Raw genomic sequence first — 21715 nt, forward strand, 5'->3', positions numbered from 1 at the left:
GCTAAGGCTGTCTATGGAGCCCAGGAAAGAAAATTGGCAGGATGGTTGACTGATTAAAATGGAAATCAGTCACCATCTTAGGCAGGAACTTAGGGCGCATATGCAAGACCACCTTGTCATGATAAAATGTAGTATAAGGTGAATAAGTCATTAAGGCCTGGAGCTCACTGACTCTGCACACTGAAGTTACTACTACCAAAAATATGACCTTCCAGGTCAGGTATTTCAGGTCACAGGTGCGCAGCAGCTCAGAAGGAGCTTTAATCAGCTGAGCTAACACTACATTGAGGTCCCAAGACACAGTGGGAGGCCTTAAGGGAGGCTTCAATTGAAGCAGGCCCCGCATAAAACGTACAACTATAAGCTGTACAGAGTTGGTGTATCATCGAACACCATAGTATAGTGGTATGCACCAACTGCACTAAGATGAGCTTTAACAAAGTTGTTTTTTAAGCCAGCCTCCAATAGGTGTACAAGGTAATCAACCAGTTTTTGTGTGGGGCAGGAGAATGGATCTAGGGCCTTCTGCTCTCACCACACGGAAAACCTCCTCCACTTCAATCCATAGGACTTTCTAGTGAAAGGCTTTCAAGAAGCCACCAGGACCCGAGACACATCCTCAAAGATCTAGTAGCTGTAGGATTAACCTCTCGACATCCAGGCTGTGAGCGATAGGGATGGAGGTTGTGATGCCACAGCCTGCCCTGATCTTTCGTGATAAGATCCGGGAAAGTGCCCAGACTGATCAGTTTCTGGATGGAAAACTTCCGCAGGAGTACAAACCAGACCTGTCTTGGCCAATGAGAGCCTATGAAAATCATAGTTCCCCTGTCCTCGCAAAGCTTCAAGAGAGTCTTCGCCACTAAGGGAATCAAAGAATATGCGTACAGAAGTCCCTTGGTTTGTCAGTCTGGATCAGGACAATTTTGTTGGACAGCCTATCTCTGAAAGCCCATAGCAAGTACCTGATTGCACTGAGCTCCAGAAAGTTCATTTGACAGACCCTGGGTGCCGAACCCATCCACATGAGCTACCCAGCCCAGGGTAGACACATCCATGGTTAGCACAATTTGGGTAGTGAGACTCCGAAAGGAGATTCCCTGTTCCAGACTGGAAAGTACCCACAACCAGGACAATGAGCATGAGGCTCACAGTTCCTCAGAAAAAGAGAGATTGAAGAGGGATCCCACGTGGATGAGAAGTATAAGTCACGTTGGGCATGCTCAGTGTGCCTAATCAAAGTTCTAGAATCTTTGTCATATGTTTTCCATATCGGGTTCCATCTGATGTCAACCATGTTTGAAGACTACCATCCCGCTTGTCCTCGGAGAAAGTGGTTGTTGTATGCTACATATTGTACTATAGTAGTTAGGCCTAATGTTCCAGGATACATTAATGAGGATCTAAGTAGATCCCAAGCGCCCCTTGCAGGAGTGCAAGAAAATATAAGGCAGAGGAAGAGAGAGACAGCCATAAAACAAGGAGGATTATTTTCTTTTAAGTACAGTTTAAATAAATATTTATAACCAAGCATGATGCTATTTTACAGCTATGTCATGGACTGTAATGTTTTCTTTTCTATACATAGGGAGTAAGCCTGCTTTCCTTGTCCCCCTGTCTCTTCAATAAGAGAACATAGTAGACAGATAAGAACCACTTGGTCCATCCAGTTTGCCCAGTTGTCTACCCCTCTGGTTCTCTTTCATTTAGGTTAGATGATTATATAAAATTCCCATATTTAAATTAAATCATCAGCTCTACCCACCCCCACCCACAAGTCTTTTACCCAGCTTCTCTACCCCATTTCCAGCACCCTCTATATTTGTTGTAAGCATGTCCAAATTCTGCCACAGGAACAGTTTCTCCATCAGCTGCCACTTCAGGCCCTTACTCTACTACCCCCTTTCCCCCGAAAAAAAAAGCAAAGCACAACCTCCTCACATTTCCTCTGAAGCTAACACATAGTAGACAAAGACTAAAGCAGATGACAAATTGGCCCATCTAGTCCACCTGGCTACTCCCGTCATATGCTGTTAAGTATATATCCCAGCTGTCTGACATAGAAATTTGACTGCCTGCAAACTATCACTCCTCAGTTTGTCTTTTTCCTCTGATTTTTCCAAGACGTATACTTAATCCAATACCCAGATCCCTTCCCATGTCTTATCACCAAGCTTTGTCATAATCTAAACTACTACCAAATCTAATAAGGCTGTTGTCTGAACATGTGGCCACCTCATGCATATGTTCACATCTCTGGCCTACAGCACTGATGATAATACTTCTTCCTATTTTTTTTTTAGTCAGCAAGATCAAACATCTAAAGAAAGAGACTCTCAAAAGCCAGAACAAGTCTATGCCCATGACTGGCAATTTCCTTAGATCCAAGGAACTTTACACTAGAAGGATCAGCTTTTCTAAAAGGAAGGAAGGAAGCATCCTTACTTTGCAAATAAAATTCTATTTCCCCAAAGGAAGTCACGACAAAATGACAAACCCTGAAGTTACTCAACAAACCTTCTTACAGGATACAGGAAGGACGAAAATGCAGCAAGTAGTGTTGGTGCAATCTAACAGTTTCTCCACCAATCAGACATCTTTATTCCCTCACATGAATTCAAGTAATATGTTTATTCTTCTAGCTTCCATAGTAGCATCAATGTTTTCTTTCTGCATAGACTAAGAGGATACTCTTGATGGACAGCTTCCAGTGCCTCCAACTAATCAGCATGTCTCTTAGGCCATCTAGAAGCCCATAAGCTTAGAAATAGATAAAGATTTGGAAAAGGAGAAGAAAACAAAAATAGCTAAATAATATGATCAAATGAAAAATGGCTGCAGTGTCCTTTCAAAAAATGTATTTGACATCCGCAGGGACACTAATAAAAATACATTTTAAATGAAAATAGGATTTTGTCTTGGCATCTGGCAGTCCTGCCAATTTCAAGCCCTGACCTGGTATTTTCTAACAGGAATCAGTGGCTACAAAGCAGCCAGTGCACCGTTAGTCACAATACAACAGTAAGTTTGTGAACATACCTGAGCAATGTTCAAGGTCTAGAGCATTGGAGGATGGGCAGGACAAGACAGGACAGAACAAAAAATAAAGGAAGAAAAAACAGAAAAGACAAAACAGTGACTATGAGGCCAGCTTCAAGGAACCCACAAGTCAGATAGCACTACCCCATAAAGGCCAAGTGACCCAAGAAGCACAAACCTATATAAGCTTATTGACTTTCTAGTAACACATCTTGCACAGCATAATCAAAACTGTGCTATGTACTGAATACTGCTTACAATTTTAGAAAACTAGCTGCAATAATTTGTAATATGTTTTAAGTTCTGTACACTGCATGCTAATCTGGCAGAAGGTATACTTGAGGCTGGCCTTATAGTATAAAGAAAAAAAAAGCAATGCAAAAAAATTAAATAAAAAGATCAATTTTAAATATCTACTTTTATACTTAAGATACTTAAAGCAATATACCAAAAAGGAACTGTATAATATGTAATAAACCTTCAGAGTTACTAAACAATAAAAAAAATTATAGATATAAAAAAGTCAATAGATCCAAACTGTTTTGTGTTGTTAGCTATAGCAAAGAAAAATAGAAAAGAATAGCGCAGATTCTAGGCAGAACTGATGTTCCAGCTCACCACAGTACCTGCTTATTTAGACCAAGCATGTTGCAGACCATGTCTCGGGAATAGGGCTGTTCCAGCACATATCTGAGCAATGCAGTCTGTGGCTCAAAGAGATCCTGAGAGGGAGGAAACAAAGGAAATGTGTTATGGCCACAGAGAGATTAAATTCAATTCTTATTTTCATTTCAGCAGAGTTAACATGTACGCTTTGGTTGTGAACAGAATGATTATATTCAAATCTCCTACAGGGCGATATTCCAACCATTTTCTTATCAAAAGGTGAGTCTTCAAAGGGGTTCCCTGTGTAAAAATTAGCAAATATGCAAATAAGTAGCTTGTACACGCATATATGCTATTTTATAAAAGTGGAAATGTGTGTATTTTCGGTTTCATATGTACATCTTACTGGAGAGAAAAAAGGATGGTCTAGGGATGTGCCGGGACGGGGTTCAAAAGTATACGCAGTAGTTGCTATTTTGTAATATACACATATACATTACCGAACTTCTGTGTACATTATTACAACTGCTAATTGATTTGCGCTAGGGAAATAAGACTTGTTTGTTGTCTGCAGTTTTGGGTGGAGGTTCAGGGTGAAGTGCAAGGAAGTTTAGGTGAACTGGAGAAAGACTGGGTGAACTGGAAGAGGTATCAGCCACAGCTGATTCTATATGTGTGTGAATAATTATTTTCAATACAGCATACACATATACTTTATAAAATACCTGCCTGTGTGTGTAATTTTGGTCATTCATATGTCCAGTATCTCCATTATTTCAGGTGTAAAATATACACACGCATATTTATAAAATGGGTAGAGAAAGCATTTGTTTTCATGCACTAGAAATATTCTCGCATACTGAAGTATACTTGCAGAGCAGATATATGTGGTATTTATAAACTATGCAGCTCCCACTGCAGTTTATAAAGCACTAATATTAAATTCTGTGTGTGCACTTGCACACGAAAATGCTGTACTGTGGATAGGTTTGAAAGCTGGGCTCTCTGTGTATTACTGTATATGAACACTGTTGGTGGAACTGAAATTTTAGAAGCCACATCTAGTTTAAAAATTATTTTCCTAAGAAAGCATTCACAAACACTCAAACTACTGTACTTTTGGGCAGCAGTATAACCAGTGCTGACACTTTCTAACTGTTCTGCCTCTGAACCTTTTCACTTTTGTTTACGTACTTACCAGTCTCCCTTTTATCTTTTATGTCCTGTGGATAGGTCTGCCTTGCATGGAGCTGACTTCAGCAACAGCTTCTCAGTAGGCTTGCGGAAGAGTTTGGGTCGCTGCCAAATTGTGTAAATTCACTGTCGGTAGACTCCTCATTCTGTAGCAAACACTGTAGCCCTTTCTTTGGCAACATTAACTCCCCTGTCTTGTGGAGCGGGCAGACTCCTAGGACCTCACTGGTTAGCCAACCTGGGTTAATATACTGTATAATGTGCAACTGCTGAATTGTTAGCTGCAGAAAGATGTCTGCCATAGTCAAACTAGAGAGTTCTCTAGGAGGTACAATTCTGGTTGCCGCATCTCAAAAAAGATATAGTTGCAATGGAGAAGGTACAGAGAAGGGCAACCAAAACAATAAAGGGGATGGAACAGCTCACCTATGAGGAAAGGCTGAAGAGGTTAGGGCTGTTCAGCTTGGAGAAGAGACAGCCGAGGGGGGATATGATAGAGGTCTTTAAGATCATGAGAGGTCTTGAACGAGTAGATGTGAATCGGTTATTTACACTTTTGAATAATAGAAGGACTAGGGGGCATACCATGAAGTTAGCAAGTAGCTCATTTAAGACTAATCGGAGAAAATTCTTTTTCACTCAATGCACAATTAAGCTCTGGAATTTGTTGCCAGAGGATGTGGTTAGTGCAGTTAGTGTAGCTGGGTTTAAAAAAGGTTTGGATAAGTTCTTGGAGAAGTCCATTAACTGCTATTAATCAAGTTTACTTAGGGCCGGATTTTAAGACGTAAGCGCGGGCGTACATTTGTGAGTGCAACCCAGCACGCACAAATGTACTCCCAATTTTATAACATGCACATGCAGCCGCGCGCATGTTATAAAATCCGGGGTAGGCGCGCGGCCTCAGTCCTGCCCCCGCCCCCGTCCATTCAGAAAAGCCCCGGGACATACACACGTCCCGGGGCTCTAGGCCCGGCGCACGTAACCAATTTACGCGTGTAAGTGTTTGAAAATCTGCCCCTTAGGAAATAGCCACTGCTATTAATTGCATCAGTAGCATGGGATCTTCTTAGTGTTTGGGTAATTGCCAGGTTCTTGTGGCCTGGTTTGGCCTCTGTTGGAAACTGGATGCTGGGCTTGATGGACCCTTGGTCTGACCCAGCATGGCAATTTCTTATGCTCTTTATGTGTGCTGCCTCAACAGAGATGGTAGGTGCTGTTCTGCAGGACCATGGACTGCCAATTGCAATTACTATTTCTAGATATTTCTATGGTGGTCTCTTCTGCCCAGGACTTAAAGTTGTCAGAGGGAAACTTCTCCCAGAATGATAACATTGGAAACTTTGTGGTTTGTGACTGCCTTTGTGGAAAGTTTGTTAGGGAAGGGCTGAAAACATCTAGGCAAAAGAAACATGCTTGTAAAAGTCCATATTCAGAAGCTGGCCAGTTAGCAAAGTTAATCAGATAAACTTATTTGGTAACTTACCCACTGAATATACCCGGCTAACTTTAGGTCTGTTCTTTGGCTGTCCTAAAGTAATCCGGTTACATTAGCCAGGTCCCTGTACATACCCAGATTAATCCAGACTCCTGGGTTTTGCTTCCCTGCCAGCAGATAGAGATGGAGAAAGTTTCACTGACATTGTACATAACCCAGTATTTCTCTGTCTCCAGCAGATGGTAGTTGATGTAAAACTTGCAGTCTGGAGAGAAAGAAAACAAAAAGATTAAGACACAAAATTTCTGGATCCTCCGAGGGGGTTGTGAGGTCCTGGTGGGGCCATCCCCCCTAGTTTGAGGCGGCCGAGCATGGGATTGGTGACCCTTCTGATAGCTCGGTCCAGAAGTCCATAGAGTGGACATCTGGTGGTCGAGATCCCTCACCCCCACGAAACAGTGGTGGAACCTTATTGGCAGTTCTGTTCTGTAAGCTCAGTGGATCAGGGAAGTATCCCTTTTATACTGTTTGTCCTGGGCTGGGTTGCTAAAATTTGGCAAAAGGAGTGGAAACTGATATAGCTAGTGGTCTGGCTCTTTTCTCATCTGCCATTGAGCCTGCACTCCTGGAACCAGAACCTCTGCACCAAAGAAAAGTACTGGTTTCTAGGTATCTTTATTTGTTCTCAGAGAGTTAAAAAAATAAAAGAGAACAAGGAACTAATTAGAGGAATCAGTACAGCAGCAGGGTTCCCGAGAGGAGCTACCTTAACAGCTCGGAGAACTCAGTAATAGGGTTTTTCAGCAGCTTCTCTGCCTGAGGAGAAGACTGGGTGTTGGCTCCATGGCGCTGAGGGACTGTTCCCCTGCTTGCCGTTGAGGTGCTGATGGTGCCACAGGTGTGGGGAGGAACAACGTGTGCGTGCGGCAGAAGTGGCATGGCATTCGAGGGCCTGCATCAAGCATGGCCACACCGATAGAATAAACCTCATGGGTGACAGGGTCTAGAGCTGATGCATTCCCCATCAGCAGGGAAACGGTGGCCATTTTCGATTCCCTAGCAGTGTCGGCGGAAGAGGCAGGGAAATCCCTCCTCAACTATGCCGTGCTGAAGATGCAGGCAGGCTTTGCATAGCTGTGTGGTAGGCCGCGGCAGCGGTTCTTTTCCTACGTTCGTAGGCGTGTACATGCATTCTCACCATGAAGCGGTGCATGCATTGGGACCTGAGCGGGTAAGACAGAGACACAACCTCTGAAAGATCAAGCAGCTGCAGAATCAACCTCTCAACATCACCGTGACAGTGCCTGGAGATTAGGATGCCGCAGCCAGCCCTGATCTTGCGTGATGAGATCTGGGGAAGTCCTTGGATTTATCGGTTTCCAGATGGATAACTCCCACAGGAGGGGAAACCAGACCTGTCGCGGCCATTGAGAGGCTTTGAGAATCATAGTTCTCCTGTCCTCACGAAACTTCAAAAGAGTATTTGCCACAAAGGAATCGGATGATACATGTAGAGAAGACCCTTGACCCAATGATGGGCAAGGGAGTCAGAGGCTGGTTTGCCATCTGACCTGTACAGAGAGCAGAACCAAGGCAACCTCCTGTTGCAAAGGGACAAGGACAGATCTACGTCTAAGCTCTCCCAAAGGTGGAATATCCGATTCACTATCCCCTGGTCCAGGGACCACTCATGGGGTCTGAAGGCTTGAATCAGCCTAACCGCTTCCTCATTCTCCATCCTGGCAAGGTACATGGACCTGAGCACCATCCCTTGAGACAGGGCACACGACCAGATCTGGACCACTTCCTGACACATAAGGTACAACCCAGTGCCTCCCTGCTCGTTGATATACCACATTGCTACCTGGTTGTCAGTCTGGATCAGAACAACTTTGGTGGACAGCTGATCTCTGAAAGCCCATAAAGCGTACCGGATTGCCCAAAGCTCCAGGAAGTTGATTTGACAAGTACGTTGCTGAGTAGACCAAAGATCCTGGATGCCGAGGCGATCTGTATGAGCTCCCCACCCAGGGTAGATGCATCCGTGATTATAACAATTTGAGTGGGGGTACTCCAAAACAATATCCTTGTTCCAGAGTGAAAAGTACCTGCCACCAGGACAAGGAGTCCCTGAGGATCGGGGTGTCTCGGATGCAATCCTGGAAGCATGAGTGGCCTGACACTACTGTGACCTCAGGGTCCACTGGGCTCCTCGCATATGCCAGGTGAGTAACATGGACAGTTGCAGCACATGGTCCAACAACCTCAACGTGTGCCAGGTTGATACCTGCTGGCTCTTCTGTGGGGCAGAAAGACCTTGGCTTGAGCCGTGTCTACAGGGCCTCTATGAAGTCCAATTGAGGTAACAGGTTAAGATAGGACTTTGGGTAGTTGAGAACGAACCCTAGTGACTCAATACCTGAATGGTCAAGCGCATGAACCTGTTGGCCCCTACCTGAGACGTGCTCTTGAAGCCAATCATCCAGATACAGGAAGACATACTTCCAGTCTACGGAGGTGCACCGCCACCATGCCAGGCATTTTGGGAAGATATGTGGGGCGGACGCCAGCCCGAACTGCAACACTCGGTACTGGAAGTGCTGTGTCCCACCACAAATTGAAAATACTTCATGTGAGTGAGGAGGATCTTGATGTGAGTGTAAGAGTCCTTCAGGCTGAGGGAGCAAATCCAGTCCCCTTTTTGCAAAAGGGGAATCAAGGTACCCAGAGAAACCATCCTGAACTTTTCTCCTTTCAAAAACTTGTTCAAGGACCCATAGGTCTAGGATGGGACAGAGTCCTCCTGTTCTCTTTGGAATCAGGAAGTATTTGGATAGAATCCCTGCCCTCATTGCCCTGATGGAAAAGGCTTGACCGCTCTGGCTGTTACAAGGGAGGAAAGCTCTGCTTGTACTACTTCCTGATGCACTACTGGCCCACAATGTGGACATGAAAGGCAATTTGGCAGGACACCCAATAAATTTAATTGACAGCCTTGATGGATGATGGTCAGAACCCACTGGTATGAGGTTATACTGGGCCACTGGTTTGTGAAGAACCACAGCCTGCTCCCGACCAGAGGGGCCATCATGCCGGGTATGACAACTGGCTTATACTCCCTGCAGCTCAGTCAAAACCCCGTCCCTGGATTTGACTGAGGAGCCGGCTGGGGCTTGTGAGCTCTCTGCTGCCTGGAATCGCCATGGGAGCTCTGATGGTGTTAATGGGATCAAGGAGGTAGAGCATAGTACCTCCTTTGGTGAAAGAAATCCTGGGCCTCGGCTTCGACAGCCTCTGAGATGCGGAGGATGGGTCCGGAGTACCAACGGAGAGTTGTTGGAGGGTTTCATGAAGGTCCTGGATCATAGCATCCCTTACCCTGCCTCCAAAGAGATTCTCTTCAGTACATGGCATGTCAGCGAATCTTTCCTGTATCTCCGATCGAAGATCCAAGGCCCGCAGCCATGCCATTCTGTGGGTGCCAATTCCCTCTGCAGAGACTCTTAATGCCGTCTCGACATCATGGTCGCATGGACTGCATGTTTTCCACACTACAGACCCTTATATGCACCAGCGACATGAGGGTGTCTTGCTGCTGTTGAGGCAGCTGCTCAGCCATCTCCTGCACCTGCTTCCAGATGTCCGAGTATTGGCTCATGTAGAGCTGGGAAGCAGTAATGCGGGCTATAAGCATGGTGCCTTGGAACACCTTCCTCCCAAGAGCATCCATCGCTCTATGGTCCATCCCCGGTGGTGCCAAGGAATAGGTCCAAGAGCGCTTGGCCCTCTTGATTGCGGATTCAACCACCAACGACTGGTGAGGCAGCTGATGCTTATCAGCAGCCTTTTGGATGAGATAGACCCTGTCCGCCTTCTTGTTAACAGGAGCCATTGTAAGGGGTGTTCCCATATCCTCAGCAGCAACCACTTAAGGATCTTGGGTACCGGGACCACCACGATTTTCTTTTTTTAATTATCAACTTTTCATTATACTTTCAAGTATATTTACATCTTGAATTATACAGGTTATTTTTAAACCAAAAAAACATATGAGTTACATTCACTACACATACTATCAAAAAGAAAAAAATATAAATTTCACAAAATTATCTGTGTAATATAACCACATGTATCCACTAAATTATATTGTACTTATTTTAAACCTTAAATCGTTAGCCATAAACATAGTACAAATAAATTTGAAAAGAAAACCTGCATACATTAGCCCACAATTAAGGATCCAGAGTACCAAATTCCATAAACAACCATTAATCATTAGCAAGACTTTCTTTTTGCTAACTTGAGGGATATTTTTCTTTTATGAGAGAGTAAGTTCCCAACTTAAGAGCTTTATTTTGTGGTTCCTGGCGTGGAAGTTCCAATGGGTTTTGTTCTATTTTCAATGAATTGTGCCAACTGACTAGATTGGGTAAAGACATAAGTGTTACCTTCGCTTTTTAAAATACACTTACACGGGAATTTTAAAATAAAATATATCCCCATTTGCAACACTTGATTCTTTAATAATAGGAACTCTTTCCTCCGTTTCTGGGTTGAGGGCGCGAGATCTGGAAAAAGCTGGACTCTACAACCAAGAAATACTTTAGTTCTGTTAAGAAAATATCTTTTGAAAATCCAGTCCCTATCAGACTCTAACATAAATGAAACTATCAGGGTTGCTGGTGTTACAAAATTCTCTAATGATTTCTCCAAGACTTCTGACACATGTATTATATCTTCTGATATTGGTTGTCTTTCTTGAAGTTCTGTTAAGTGTAATTTTCCATCCACCCTAACTTCTAAAGATTTTTTCATAGAGGGCAAATAAAATATTTTAGAAATTATGGGCAGAGCCACCTCTGGAATATCCAGTACCTCCATTAGATATCTTCTCCATAATTGTATTGGTGAGGAAGTAAGAGCCTTGGGGAAATTAATACATCTTATATTTCTTGATCTTTCCACATTCTCTAATTTTTTAACTTTTAACTGCAAAGATAGATTTTCTTTCATCATTTCTACTTGAATGTTATTAATTTTCCCTACTTCAGTTTTCATCATCCATTTCTACTTTCATAACTCCATTACTCTCTACCAATGATTCAATATTTCTTTTAGTGTCATTAATTACATTAGTCATCATAACCATTTGAGTATCCATATTCTGATTAACCTCATTTATGGCCTCCCATATGTATTCTAAGGAGAAGTCCTGAGGCCTCACTAAGGGCTTAAACTGAGATGTTAAAAGTCCCATTTTACTCATGGCAGGTCCCAATTATCTGCTCTGTTGGAGACTTGCCCAACTTCCAAGCTGTTATTGTTGGCAGAGGTTTCTTCCTGAGAATCTCCTTGCCTCGAGGAAGACCACTCTACTCCAACCCCTTCGGTTGGGGGACTGGTCTTCTGAGATATGCAGAAACTTCTCAGCAGGATTTGCTGGAAGTGGTCTCTCCCCAGGGAAGAGTGACGTTAAGAGTTCAGGAATGCCTGAGGGCTCCTCTTCTCCCCTCCCGGCATTCAGCGAACACTCTATTCCCCTCTGAATCTCTTATTTATTTATTTATTTATTTATTTATTTATTTAACAGGTTTTTATACCGACCTTCATAGTAGATAACCATATCGGATCGGTTTACATTTTAACAAGGGAAAACTAAGGTAACAATTCTGGTTAATAATAGATAACAAAGGAAAAAGGAATAAGTCAAAGTTACAATCAACAAGGAATGGAAAAAACTTGGAGGCTTAAAGACAAGCTGGAAGGAAGATAAAGGCAGGTAGAATAAATATAACGTGATACGAATAAATTAACGGGTTAGAGCATATGCTTTAACCTGGAGGTGCCAGTGTCCATTGTTCAGGAGGAAGTGTGTCAAAAGACCTTAACACATGCAGGTCCATTGGACCTGCATGTGTTAAGAGTCAAAAGACTCTTAACACATTCAGGTCCATTGGACCCACTTTAGAGGTGACCTCAATCCCGTCCAAGGCCTGACGTTCTTTGGCCCTCCTCTTCCCTGCTGAGTGTTGCATAATAAAGGATTTGACCCCTCGGATGCTGTGTTAATTAGCAAATTATCTGGATCCTTTTTAAATTGATGGCACAGAAGCTCCGAGACTAAGAGAAAAATAAAAAAAACTTCAGAGACGTTTTTTTCCCATAGCCAAGAAGTTTGGGGCAAAGCCGTGTGTGCGCCCCTTTGGCGACACGCCGGTGGCAGTATCGCGCCGCACTAGGGCTCTTTTTCAAAGCCCCTGTGCATGCCGAGATGACGTCAGGCACTGGCTCCCAGGTGAGCTGCCGTCGAGACCGATTGCCTGCATCTCCGGAAGGCTTCTGGGGCCTCACTCTCTGCCCTCTCTGAGCATCTCACCACAGCAGGAAAAGTTCACATGGCTCTTTTCAAAGCCCCTGTGCGTACCCTGATGACGTCAGGTGCTGGCTTCCAGGTGAGCCGCCGTCGAGGCCGATTGCCTGCACCTCCGGAAGGCTTCTGGGGCCTCACTCTCTGCCCTCTCTGAGCGTCTCACCACCCACCACGATTTTCTTAAGAGGCTCCATGAACTGGAGAATCTCAAGCATTTTGTGCCTGGCATACTCCTCTGTCAAAAGCTGAAAAGGGGTGGTCTCCGCCATCACCCTCACAAACCCTGTGAAGGTTAAGTCTTCAGGTGGAGACTTCCTTCGCTCATCTGGAGGAGAAGGGTCTGATGGAAAACCATCAAAGTCCTCAGAGGAGGCCTCCATTTTATCCTCCCCCCAGGGGTCATAGGGACCCTCATCCTCACTGTATGGTACAAGGAATGGGTCCCTAGGTGCTCGGCTTACGTCCATAAGTAAAGGCACAGGTAAAACTGGATGGGGGGCTGCGGGCCTAGGCATCGCTGCTGGCCTCGATGGAGCTTCCTCAGAGGAACCGACAACAACCACTGTTTTGGTAGTGGAAGGCCTTGATACCCCACCATCAGCTGGGTCGGTAAAGCACCAATGAGCACAGTGAGCTTCTCCAGAAGCGGTACGAGGACGGACGGCACCAGAGTAACAGATGGTCCACTGATGTCGATGGCATGGTGTCCATTGGTGTGGCTCCAAGGTCCTTTGATGCCGATGGCTTGGACTTCCTCCACCCGAAGAGTTGATCCATCTTGTTGAGTCAAAGCAGACATCACTTTGGGGTCAATCTGGGTGTACAAGTGGCAACCCCAGATGTCATGCGATGCCCCTAGGCAGAGGATGCACACCTCATGAGGATCAGTGATAGACATGGTCCTTAGGCACTGAGGGCACTGGCGAAAATCGGATGTGGCCGTGATAGGGCAAAACAAAAGGGGCCGAAGTCTAAACCGTTGGCGGCAGATATTGAGGGCCAGAGGGCACCGAGGCACTGCTACCATAGGGGAAATTGACCATGAAAGGAAACTTACCCGAAACACCAAAAACCCTGACTGGGGATATTACGGAAGTGCACCGAGAGGGACTGGCGACGGACCAAAGAGGAAAAAAATAAACATGCAAAAAGCAAAGAAAAAAGTTTTCCACAAGGCAAAAAGCCAAAGTTTTGAGCTCAGTCACACCGTGAGGCTCATAGCTCCACAGAGAAAAGAGAGACTGAAGAGGGACCCCACATGGATTCATGGTATAGGGCATGCTGGGCATGCTCAGTGTGCCTAGTCAAAGTTCTAGAAACTCTGACATAAGTTTTCCGCATCGGGGCTCCATCTGATGATGTCACCCATGTCAGAGGACTACCATCCTGTTTGTCCTTGCGAGAACTAATGTAACTTGTATAAGGCAAATGTGATGTCGCTGTGTGGTTTGCATCCTATCAGTTATGCAGTGGAGTTCTGTATTATCAGGAGTTTGTGAAGGGCCTTATCTGTTAGACTGTTGTACATTGCATTGTAATAATCCAGCTAAGTAGTTACAGAGGCATGAACAACTGTGAGTAGGTTTTTCTTCTCAATGAACAGGTGCTGTCTTCATGTTTTGTAATTGAAAGTGGCAGCTCTTTATTGTCTGGATTTGCAGCAGCATGGTGAGTTCTGAGGCTTTTGACCTATGTTCCAAATGGGATTTTTAGGTCAGCAACTTGTCTATGCATGTTTTGCACCCACAGAATTTCTGTTTTGTTTGGATTTAGATGAAGTTTGTTGTTTTTTGTTCATTCTTCAAAGGATGTTGGACACTTGCTTGGCTTAGTTATCGCTGTAGGTGAGGCCCAAGACCATTGATAGCATTATATGGACATCATTTGCATATATGTAGGCTATGTTAAATGTTCAGACCAGCTATGCCAGTGGTTTGAGGTACTGTATATGTTGAAGAGTACAGGATCCTAGTATGGCGCCTTCGGGGACCCCACAGTTTAAGATCTAGTGTTGATATTCTTTTGGTCAAAAAGCTGTAAAACACTGAAACTATTTTTTTTTTTTTTGTATATTCCATCATCATTGACAAGTTCCAGATTACAAATATTCAGGTATACATCCACACTTGCTACCGGTTGTCTGCAATTTTCACCAAAACTAATATTTTTCCAAAATTAAAACTTAACTGAAGGTTAGGATTATTTCCAACAAATTGTAGAAAAGCCCACCAAGTAGGGACATGATCTGGGTATTTGTCTCTACAGTTGTGCATTAATTTCACTATGCATAGTGTTCCAAATATAGTTAAGCCATGTCTCTATGGACAGTTTCTCTAGTGAATTCCAATACCTAGTGACCACCCTTCTTGTTGCTATGAGATGGTAGAGACCAGCAACACACTTCTAGTCTTATTCTTAGCATATGCAGTTAACTCGGCTGAGTCATGTCAAAATGGTATTAGATACAGGGTTCAGTGCTGCCTGCCCAACTTCAGATTTGGCCAGTGGGCAATCAGAGATATGACGTTTGAACCAATCCACAGCTGCAAAGGGATTAATCACAATAACCCCATCAGAAATGGCTGGTGGCACAATGGTCAACACTTGTCCAAAATGGTTCTGTATTACCCGCATGTGGCATAGCAAGATGCTCACAATTTCTGATTTAAACATCTTTCCTCCCCTCTTTCCCCTTCCCCCTTTCTTTGCCAGCATGTCATTTTATTTAATATATACCGTTTACCGTTGTGATTCAGTTTTAAGTTATATTCTAGCATATGTTATTCTATCATCTTATTCTTTTTTTATAATTGAAATATTTTTATTGAAAACCAAGTAGGACAAATGGAAACATAAGACAGTGCCCCATTTACATACAAATAAGTAACCAGTATAACAAGCTCGAGGAAAAGGGAACAACAACAAATAGTAATAACAAAATGCGAATGGAACCTCATCATCACCGAGCAAATAAAGATATCATCATATTCCATATGTCTCATAATAAATCCATGGTTTACAGTATACCCCCCCAACCCCACCCCCCCTAAATATGCTATTGGTGATAACAACAGTGGTAATGTTAGGACAGTGAGTATACCACACATTAACAGGTGACATAGTGACAGGTGTTAAGACAGGTGTGAAGAGAGAGGCACTCGACAGGCAGTACCCATCACATATGGCTAAAGAGCCATCAAATTATACTTCAGCTTTTCCCTGCAAAACAGAATTGTGACTTCCATGTGGAATAGCCTGACCAAATATTATGAAATCGTTGAAGTTGTTTCTTCAACCTCGCAGTGATCTCTGACATAACATACAAATGATTCAGTTTAACTTGTACCTCGGCCAATGACGGTGGGTGGGCCAATCTCCATTTTCTAGCAATTTCGATCCGAGTAGCCTTACAGACATATGCAATTAATCTATTGGAACCGGCCCTGCCCGGGATCATATCCATTCCCAATAATGCATGTTGTGGTTTTAGCCCCACTGTGGCCCCGCACATCTGTTGAATCCAAAGTTCAATGGCAGTCCACAGTGGTCGAATTAAAGGGCAATCCCACCACATATGAAAGTAGCTGCCCCCCTGTAGGCATCCCCGCCAGCATTCGGCCGGTATATGCGGGAGCATGCGGTGTAGCCGCTGTGGGTAATAATGCCACCTGTGCAGCAGCTTCAAAGAATTTTCTATCAAGGAAGCGGATATGAGCCCTTTACCCAAGCTTCTGAAAATCGTTTCCCACTCTTGTTGCGAGAAAGTAACATGCATATCATGTTCCCAAGCTAACATAGCTGTGGACTTTACAAAGGCTTCGCCCCCCAACAAGGAGTAGAGCACAGACAACAAGTTAACGGTGAAATCCGCTTTCTGGCATAATTTCTCAAAATCAGATTGTGCCATCTGGCCGGGACCTCTAAGCAAAGAGGCCCCTGCAAAATGACGAAGTTGCAAATATAAAAATATATCAGATCCCTCAAGACCATATCTCGTTTGCAAGTCCGGGTAAGGAAGAAGGCCTCCAGACCCCGTAATATGTGCCCAAGTACTGATCCCCTTCTGTTTCCACCTCAAAAAAGCCGAATTTTCAAAGCCAGGTGTAAAGGCTGTATTTGCATACAAGTAAGTAGATTGGTGATATTCTCTGTGCCCCAAGAGTAAGTGCTTACAGGCAGACCAGGTTGTAAGAGCTAACAGCATAGTCGGAGGGAGACGCTCCTCGACTGACATACGCCAAGTATGTTTGGGCTGCCAAAATAAACTACTTAAGGGTACTTCCCCTGCCAATTGTTGGCTAAATAAAAGCCAAGGCTTCGGGTTGGACCGTTTATGCCATTCCACAATGGTTTTACAACGTGCAGCTAAAAAGTAGCGTTCCAAGTTGGGAACTCCCAAACCACCCTGTAATCGGGGCTTATAGAGTGTACGCCTGGCAATTCTGGGACGTTTACCACCCCATATGTATACCATTAGCCGTTTCTGCCATTGTGCTAATAGTTTCCTAGATATGTCAATCGGTAGGGTCTGGAACAGATACAGCAATTTAGGAAGGATTGTCATTTTGACAGTAGCAATTCTGCCTAGCCAAGATATGCTGTATCTGTTCCACTCCTCCAAGTCCTTGAGAATTGCTGACCACAATCTGCCATAGTTCAACTGGAACAGGTCTTGGGAGGCACTGATATATACCCCCAAGTATTTCAACGTGTGCTGGGCCCACTTAAAGCTAAATCTGGTCCTAAGCTGCAATTCAGAAGCATGGGAAACATTAATGTTCAAGATCTCCGACTTCTCCCAGTTAAGGCGAAACCCAGAAACCCGGCTAAACCCCTCCAACGCAGCAGTCAGATGGGGCAGTGAGGATTCAGGGTCTGTAACCAAAATTAAAATGTCATCTGCAAAAAGAGACAATTTGGAGGAGAAAGAACCCACCTGCACCCCCTTAATACCAGGATGAGTTCGTACGAGGTTTGCAAATGGCTCTAAAAAAATTGCAAACAGGAGGGGCGACAGGGGGCATCCCTGCCTTGTACCCCTTTTCACTGGAAAGGTAGGTGAATAACCCCCATTTATTTTAATACAAGCTAAGGGGTTAGTATACAATTGTTGAATCCATTGTATGAAATGGTGCCCAAACTGGAGTTTCCGAAGCAAAGCAAAAAGATATGGCCAGTGCACCATATCAAAAGCTTTCTCAGCGTCTACCGATAGAGCTACTGCTGGTATATCATGCTTCTTTACCCACCAAAACATATCAAGGATTTTGTGTACATTGTCGCTAGCTTGGCGTCCTGGAATGAACCCTGCTTGATCAGGATGAATAACTTGAGAAATAAAGCTGTTGAGCCGGGTAGCCAGGATTTTGGCAAGAATCTTTAAATCAATATTTATGAGGGAGATCGGCCGATACGAACCGCATAAAGTTGGGTCCCTCCCAGGTTTTGCCAGTATCGTAATGCCGGCCGTGTTAGCAGCTTCAGAAAGTGACGTCCCATCTTTTAGAGCTATAAAAAATTGGACTAGAACTGGTGCTAAGCAGACGGCAAACGTTTGATAGAAACGTCCCGTGTAACCGTCAAGTCCCGGGGATTTACCTGGTTTTAGGGATCGGATAGCAAGTAGAATCTCCTGCTCCGATATATCTTTATTCAGGAGGCGCTGCTGCGACTCTTCCAGCACGGGAACCGAGGACGCCTCTAAATAGGCATCAATGTCCTCATCGCTAATGTCCCTATCCATCGAGTATAGTTCTGAATAAAATTGGTGGAACCGTTGCCTAATAGCTTTGTTGTCTGTCAGCATACCTCCCTCTTTATTTTTTACCTTAATAATGGTGGTTTGTGCTTGCCGTCTTTTCAGTACATTCGCCAACAGCTTTCCCGCTTTGTTCCCACCCTCATAATATTTTTGCTGGGACATTTGTAATTGATGGGCCATAAACGCCGCGTCTAAAGAGGCAATACGGTTCCTGATATCGCTGATGTGGGCATATGTACCCAAGGAGGAAGTACATTGCTTATGAACTTGCTCCAACTCCTTAAGCTTTTGCAAAAGCTGGGTCCTATCCTTCTCCCTCTGCTTTTTAAGTTGGGACGAGCGGGCAATAAATTTTCCCCTAAGGACCGCCTTTAAGCATTCCCAAAGCACTACGGGGTTAACTTCCCCATTGTCATTGAACTTCAGGTAATCCTGGATATCCGATTCTACCTGTGACACATACACAGGGTCATCCAAGAGTGAATCATTGAGCCTCCAGTATCTATTACCCCGATCATAATCCCGGAGTTGGATCGTGAGCCAGATAGGGGCATGGTCGGACCATAAGATCGGTTCGATGTCAACCTTATGAACCAGTGGGAGCAAACCCGCACTACATAGAAACATATCAATTCGAGAATAACTGGTATGTGGAGCAGAAAAAAAGGTATAATTTCTCGAGGAAGGGTACCTACTCCTCCAGACATCCCGAAGGCCATGATAATTCATCAGAGTTTTCAGAGCCTTCCTAGCTACCTTGGAGTCAGAACTACTCCCCTGTGATGTGTCAAGACGAGGGTTGAGGGTCAGGTTAAAATCTCCCCCCACCAACAAGGATCCCTCGGCCCTCGAGCTCAAAACCTGATTGAAAGAGTGATAGAACCCCGCCTTATCAGAGGTGGGGCCATACAGTGACACCAAGGTATATAATTCCCCTCCTATTAACAGCTTCACTAGTAAAAACCGTCCCTCGGGATCCGCGTGGATTTCCTTTAATTCGAAGATAAAGTCTTTATGGATCAGAATTCCAACCCCTGAGTATTTAGACGCTACCGTAGCAGCGGCCCAATATTGATGTGGATATTTGTAATGGCCCATCAGACTTTGATATCTCTTCCGAAGGTGCGTCTCCTGTACCATTACCACATCCACATTCATTCTGTCAAGCTCTTTATACAATAGCTTCCTTTTTCGAGGGGTATTCAACCCCTTCACATTCAGCGAGAGAAATTTAAAAGTAGCCATTAAGCTGACATTCACAACTTCCCTCCGCGCTCATGAGAGTACCCCCTCCTGTACAGAACATCACCAAAACAAAGCTGTATAGATCCCCACCGCCCTCACCATATGCATAATACCCCAACCCCACCCCACTCCCCCCTCCCCCATACCTTCCCAAAACCCCTGGGAGCCCATCCAAATGGGTCCAATATCTCATGGAGGAAGACATGTATCACTCCCCATGACACTCTGCCTCTGGGTGATCTCGTCTTGTAAACAAAGTAGCTTAAACAACACATAAAAAAAAATGTCAACCTATGTGTCCTGACAACCTCATAATGATGAGAACCGTAGCAAAAATCATGATAAACATCTGGCCATAACCAAAACTCTGGTGCGGCTCAACATGGCGGGAATCAGACTTCTATGAAGAAAGTCCCAGCGAGCCTTCAAGCAGGATCGTCCCCATTTTCAGCTTCCATCGAATTTCGTTGGAGCCGCCGCCGGCCCTTGGGCACCCTTTGCCACCGAGGTTGAGAGACCTTTCGAGCCGGTACGCCGCTCTGCCCCCCTGGCTTAACCAGTGGAGTCTCGATCTGGATTCCTTCTGCATTCAAAAGACCAGCCGCCTCCTGCACGGTCTTGGCCCGGTGAGTGGTGCCTTGGAGGGTAAACGCCAGACCTCCAGGATAGAGCCAGCGATAGCGAATGTTGGCCTCAGCAAGTTTCATCGTGATACAGCGGAACTCCTGCCTCTTCTTCAATGTTGCGGCGGAGAGATCGGCGAATATCGCTATTTCCTGGCCTTCCCATTGCCATAATCTCTGGCGTCGTGCTATAGTGAAAATCTTCTCTTTCTGAGAGTAGGAATGGTAACAAACCACGATGTCCCGTGGCTTATTGGCAACTTTAGGACCCAAGGATCTGTGCGCCCTTTCCACTTTGACAACAATTGGAGCAGTAGCGGGCTCCCCCGTGGGGGCATCCATATCCAGGAAAAAGGAAGACATTTTTTCTACTACCTGCAGGCAGTCAGTAAACTCCTCAGTCTCTGGGACCCCCCTGATCCGTATGTTGCACCTTCGATTGCGATTCTCGAGATCCTCCAGCTTCTCAGATAAAGAGCAATAAGACTGTTGTAACTGCACATGCTCCCTCCGCATGGCATCCCAGCTTTCTCCCTGCGTATCGAGTCTGAGCTCTGCTTCCTCCACGCGCCGTCCCAGCTCTGCCGTTTCCTCTTTCACCTCAGCCAGCAGTGCTGCTATCTCGGATTTATATGCTTTAAGGTCCTGCCGGAGTTCCCCGAACCACCGCCTCATCTCCGTTCGTATGGGCAGGAGATCCTCCGATGCAGATTGCTCATCACTCTCCCCCTCCGTATCGTGGAGGGATTCCGCCGCCATCTTTAATTGTCCTGGGTCCGATCGATCAGCGCCGCGGGCGAAAGAAAACTTGCGGAGATCCGGCGTTTTTTTCTTTGTGGTCATCTCACCGTCGGTTAGTGAGCACGCAGCCGTCGTCAGGTGCGATTTTGGGCTAGTTTGTCGCGTGTAAACTAGCAAATTACCCCAGAGGCTCGAGGAGCAATTCGGAAGAACTGCTTACATGAAGAGTGACGTCACTTCCTCCCCTTCTATCATCTTATTCTATACTTTCCTACCTCTACATTTTTCGATACAAAATATTTAATGTCATATTTCTATTATATTATATTCCTTCAATACCTTAATATTAAAATATATCATTTATAAGAAAATTATTACTTACCTGCTAATTTTCGTTCCTGTAGTACCATGGATCAGTCCAGACCGTGGGTTATGTCCCCAATCCAGCAGATGGAGTCAGCCCAAAACTTCGAGGGGGCGTCACCATAAGTACTACTACCCCCTCTGCAGGAGTTCAGTATCGAGAATATCAAAGCCCGAGGAAATAGAAAACCCCTGAATTGGATCAAGTTTAAACGAGACGGCAACAATAAGCCGCTGAATTTGAAATAGAGAAAACTGTACCATCCCACCAACGGATGGGAGGTCACAACGCGTGTCGACCCCCAAGAAAAACAGTCACAGACAGTGAAACAGGG

General features: G+C 44.8%; 1 protein-coding gene across 2 annotated transcripts in view; it reads right to left on the reverse strand.

Moving 5' to 3' along the window:
- Window positions 1–21715, reverse strand: part of MED23 (mediator complex subunit 23) — a 330631-nt gene that overhangs the window by 227085 nt on the left and 81831 nt on the right. The window contains exons 10-11 of one of the 2 annotated variants that reach the window (XM_029594394.1): window positions 3666–3761; window positions 3040–3057 (exon numbers count right to left, since the gene is read on the reverse strand). In XM_029594394.1, coding sequence (XP_029450254.1) covers window positions 3040–3057; window positions 3666–3761 — 114 coding nt within the window. The remainder of the gene's footprint in view (window positions 1–3039; window positions 3058–3665; window positions 3762–21715) is intronic. The other variant, XM_029594395.1, reaches the window with a different exon arrangement.

Source organism: Rhinatrema bivittatum, chromosome 3, assembly GCF_901001135.1.
Source record: "Rhinatrema bivittatum chromosome 3, aRhiBiv1.1, whole genome shotgun sequence".
NCBI lineage: Eukaryota > Metazoa > Chordata > Amphibia > Gymnophiona > Rhinatrematidae > Rhinatrema > Rhinatrema bivittatum.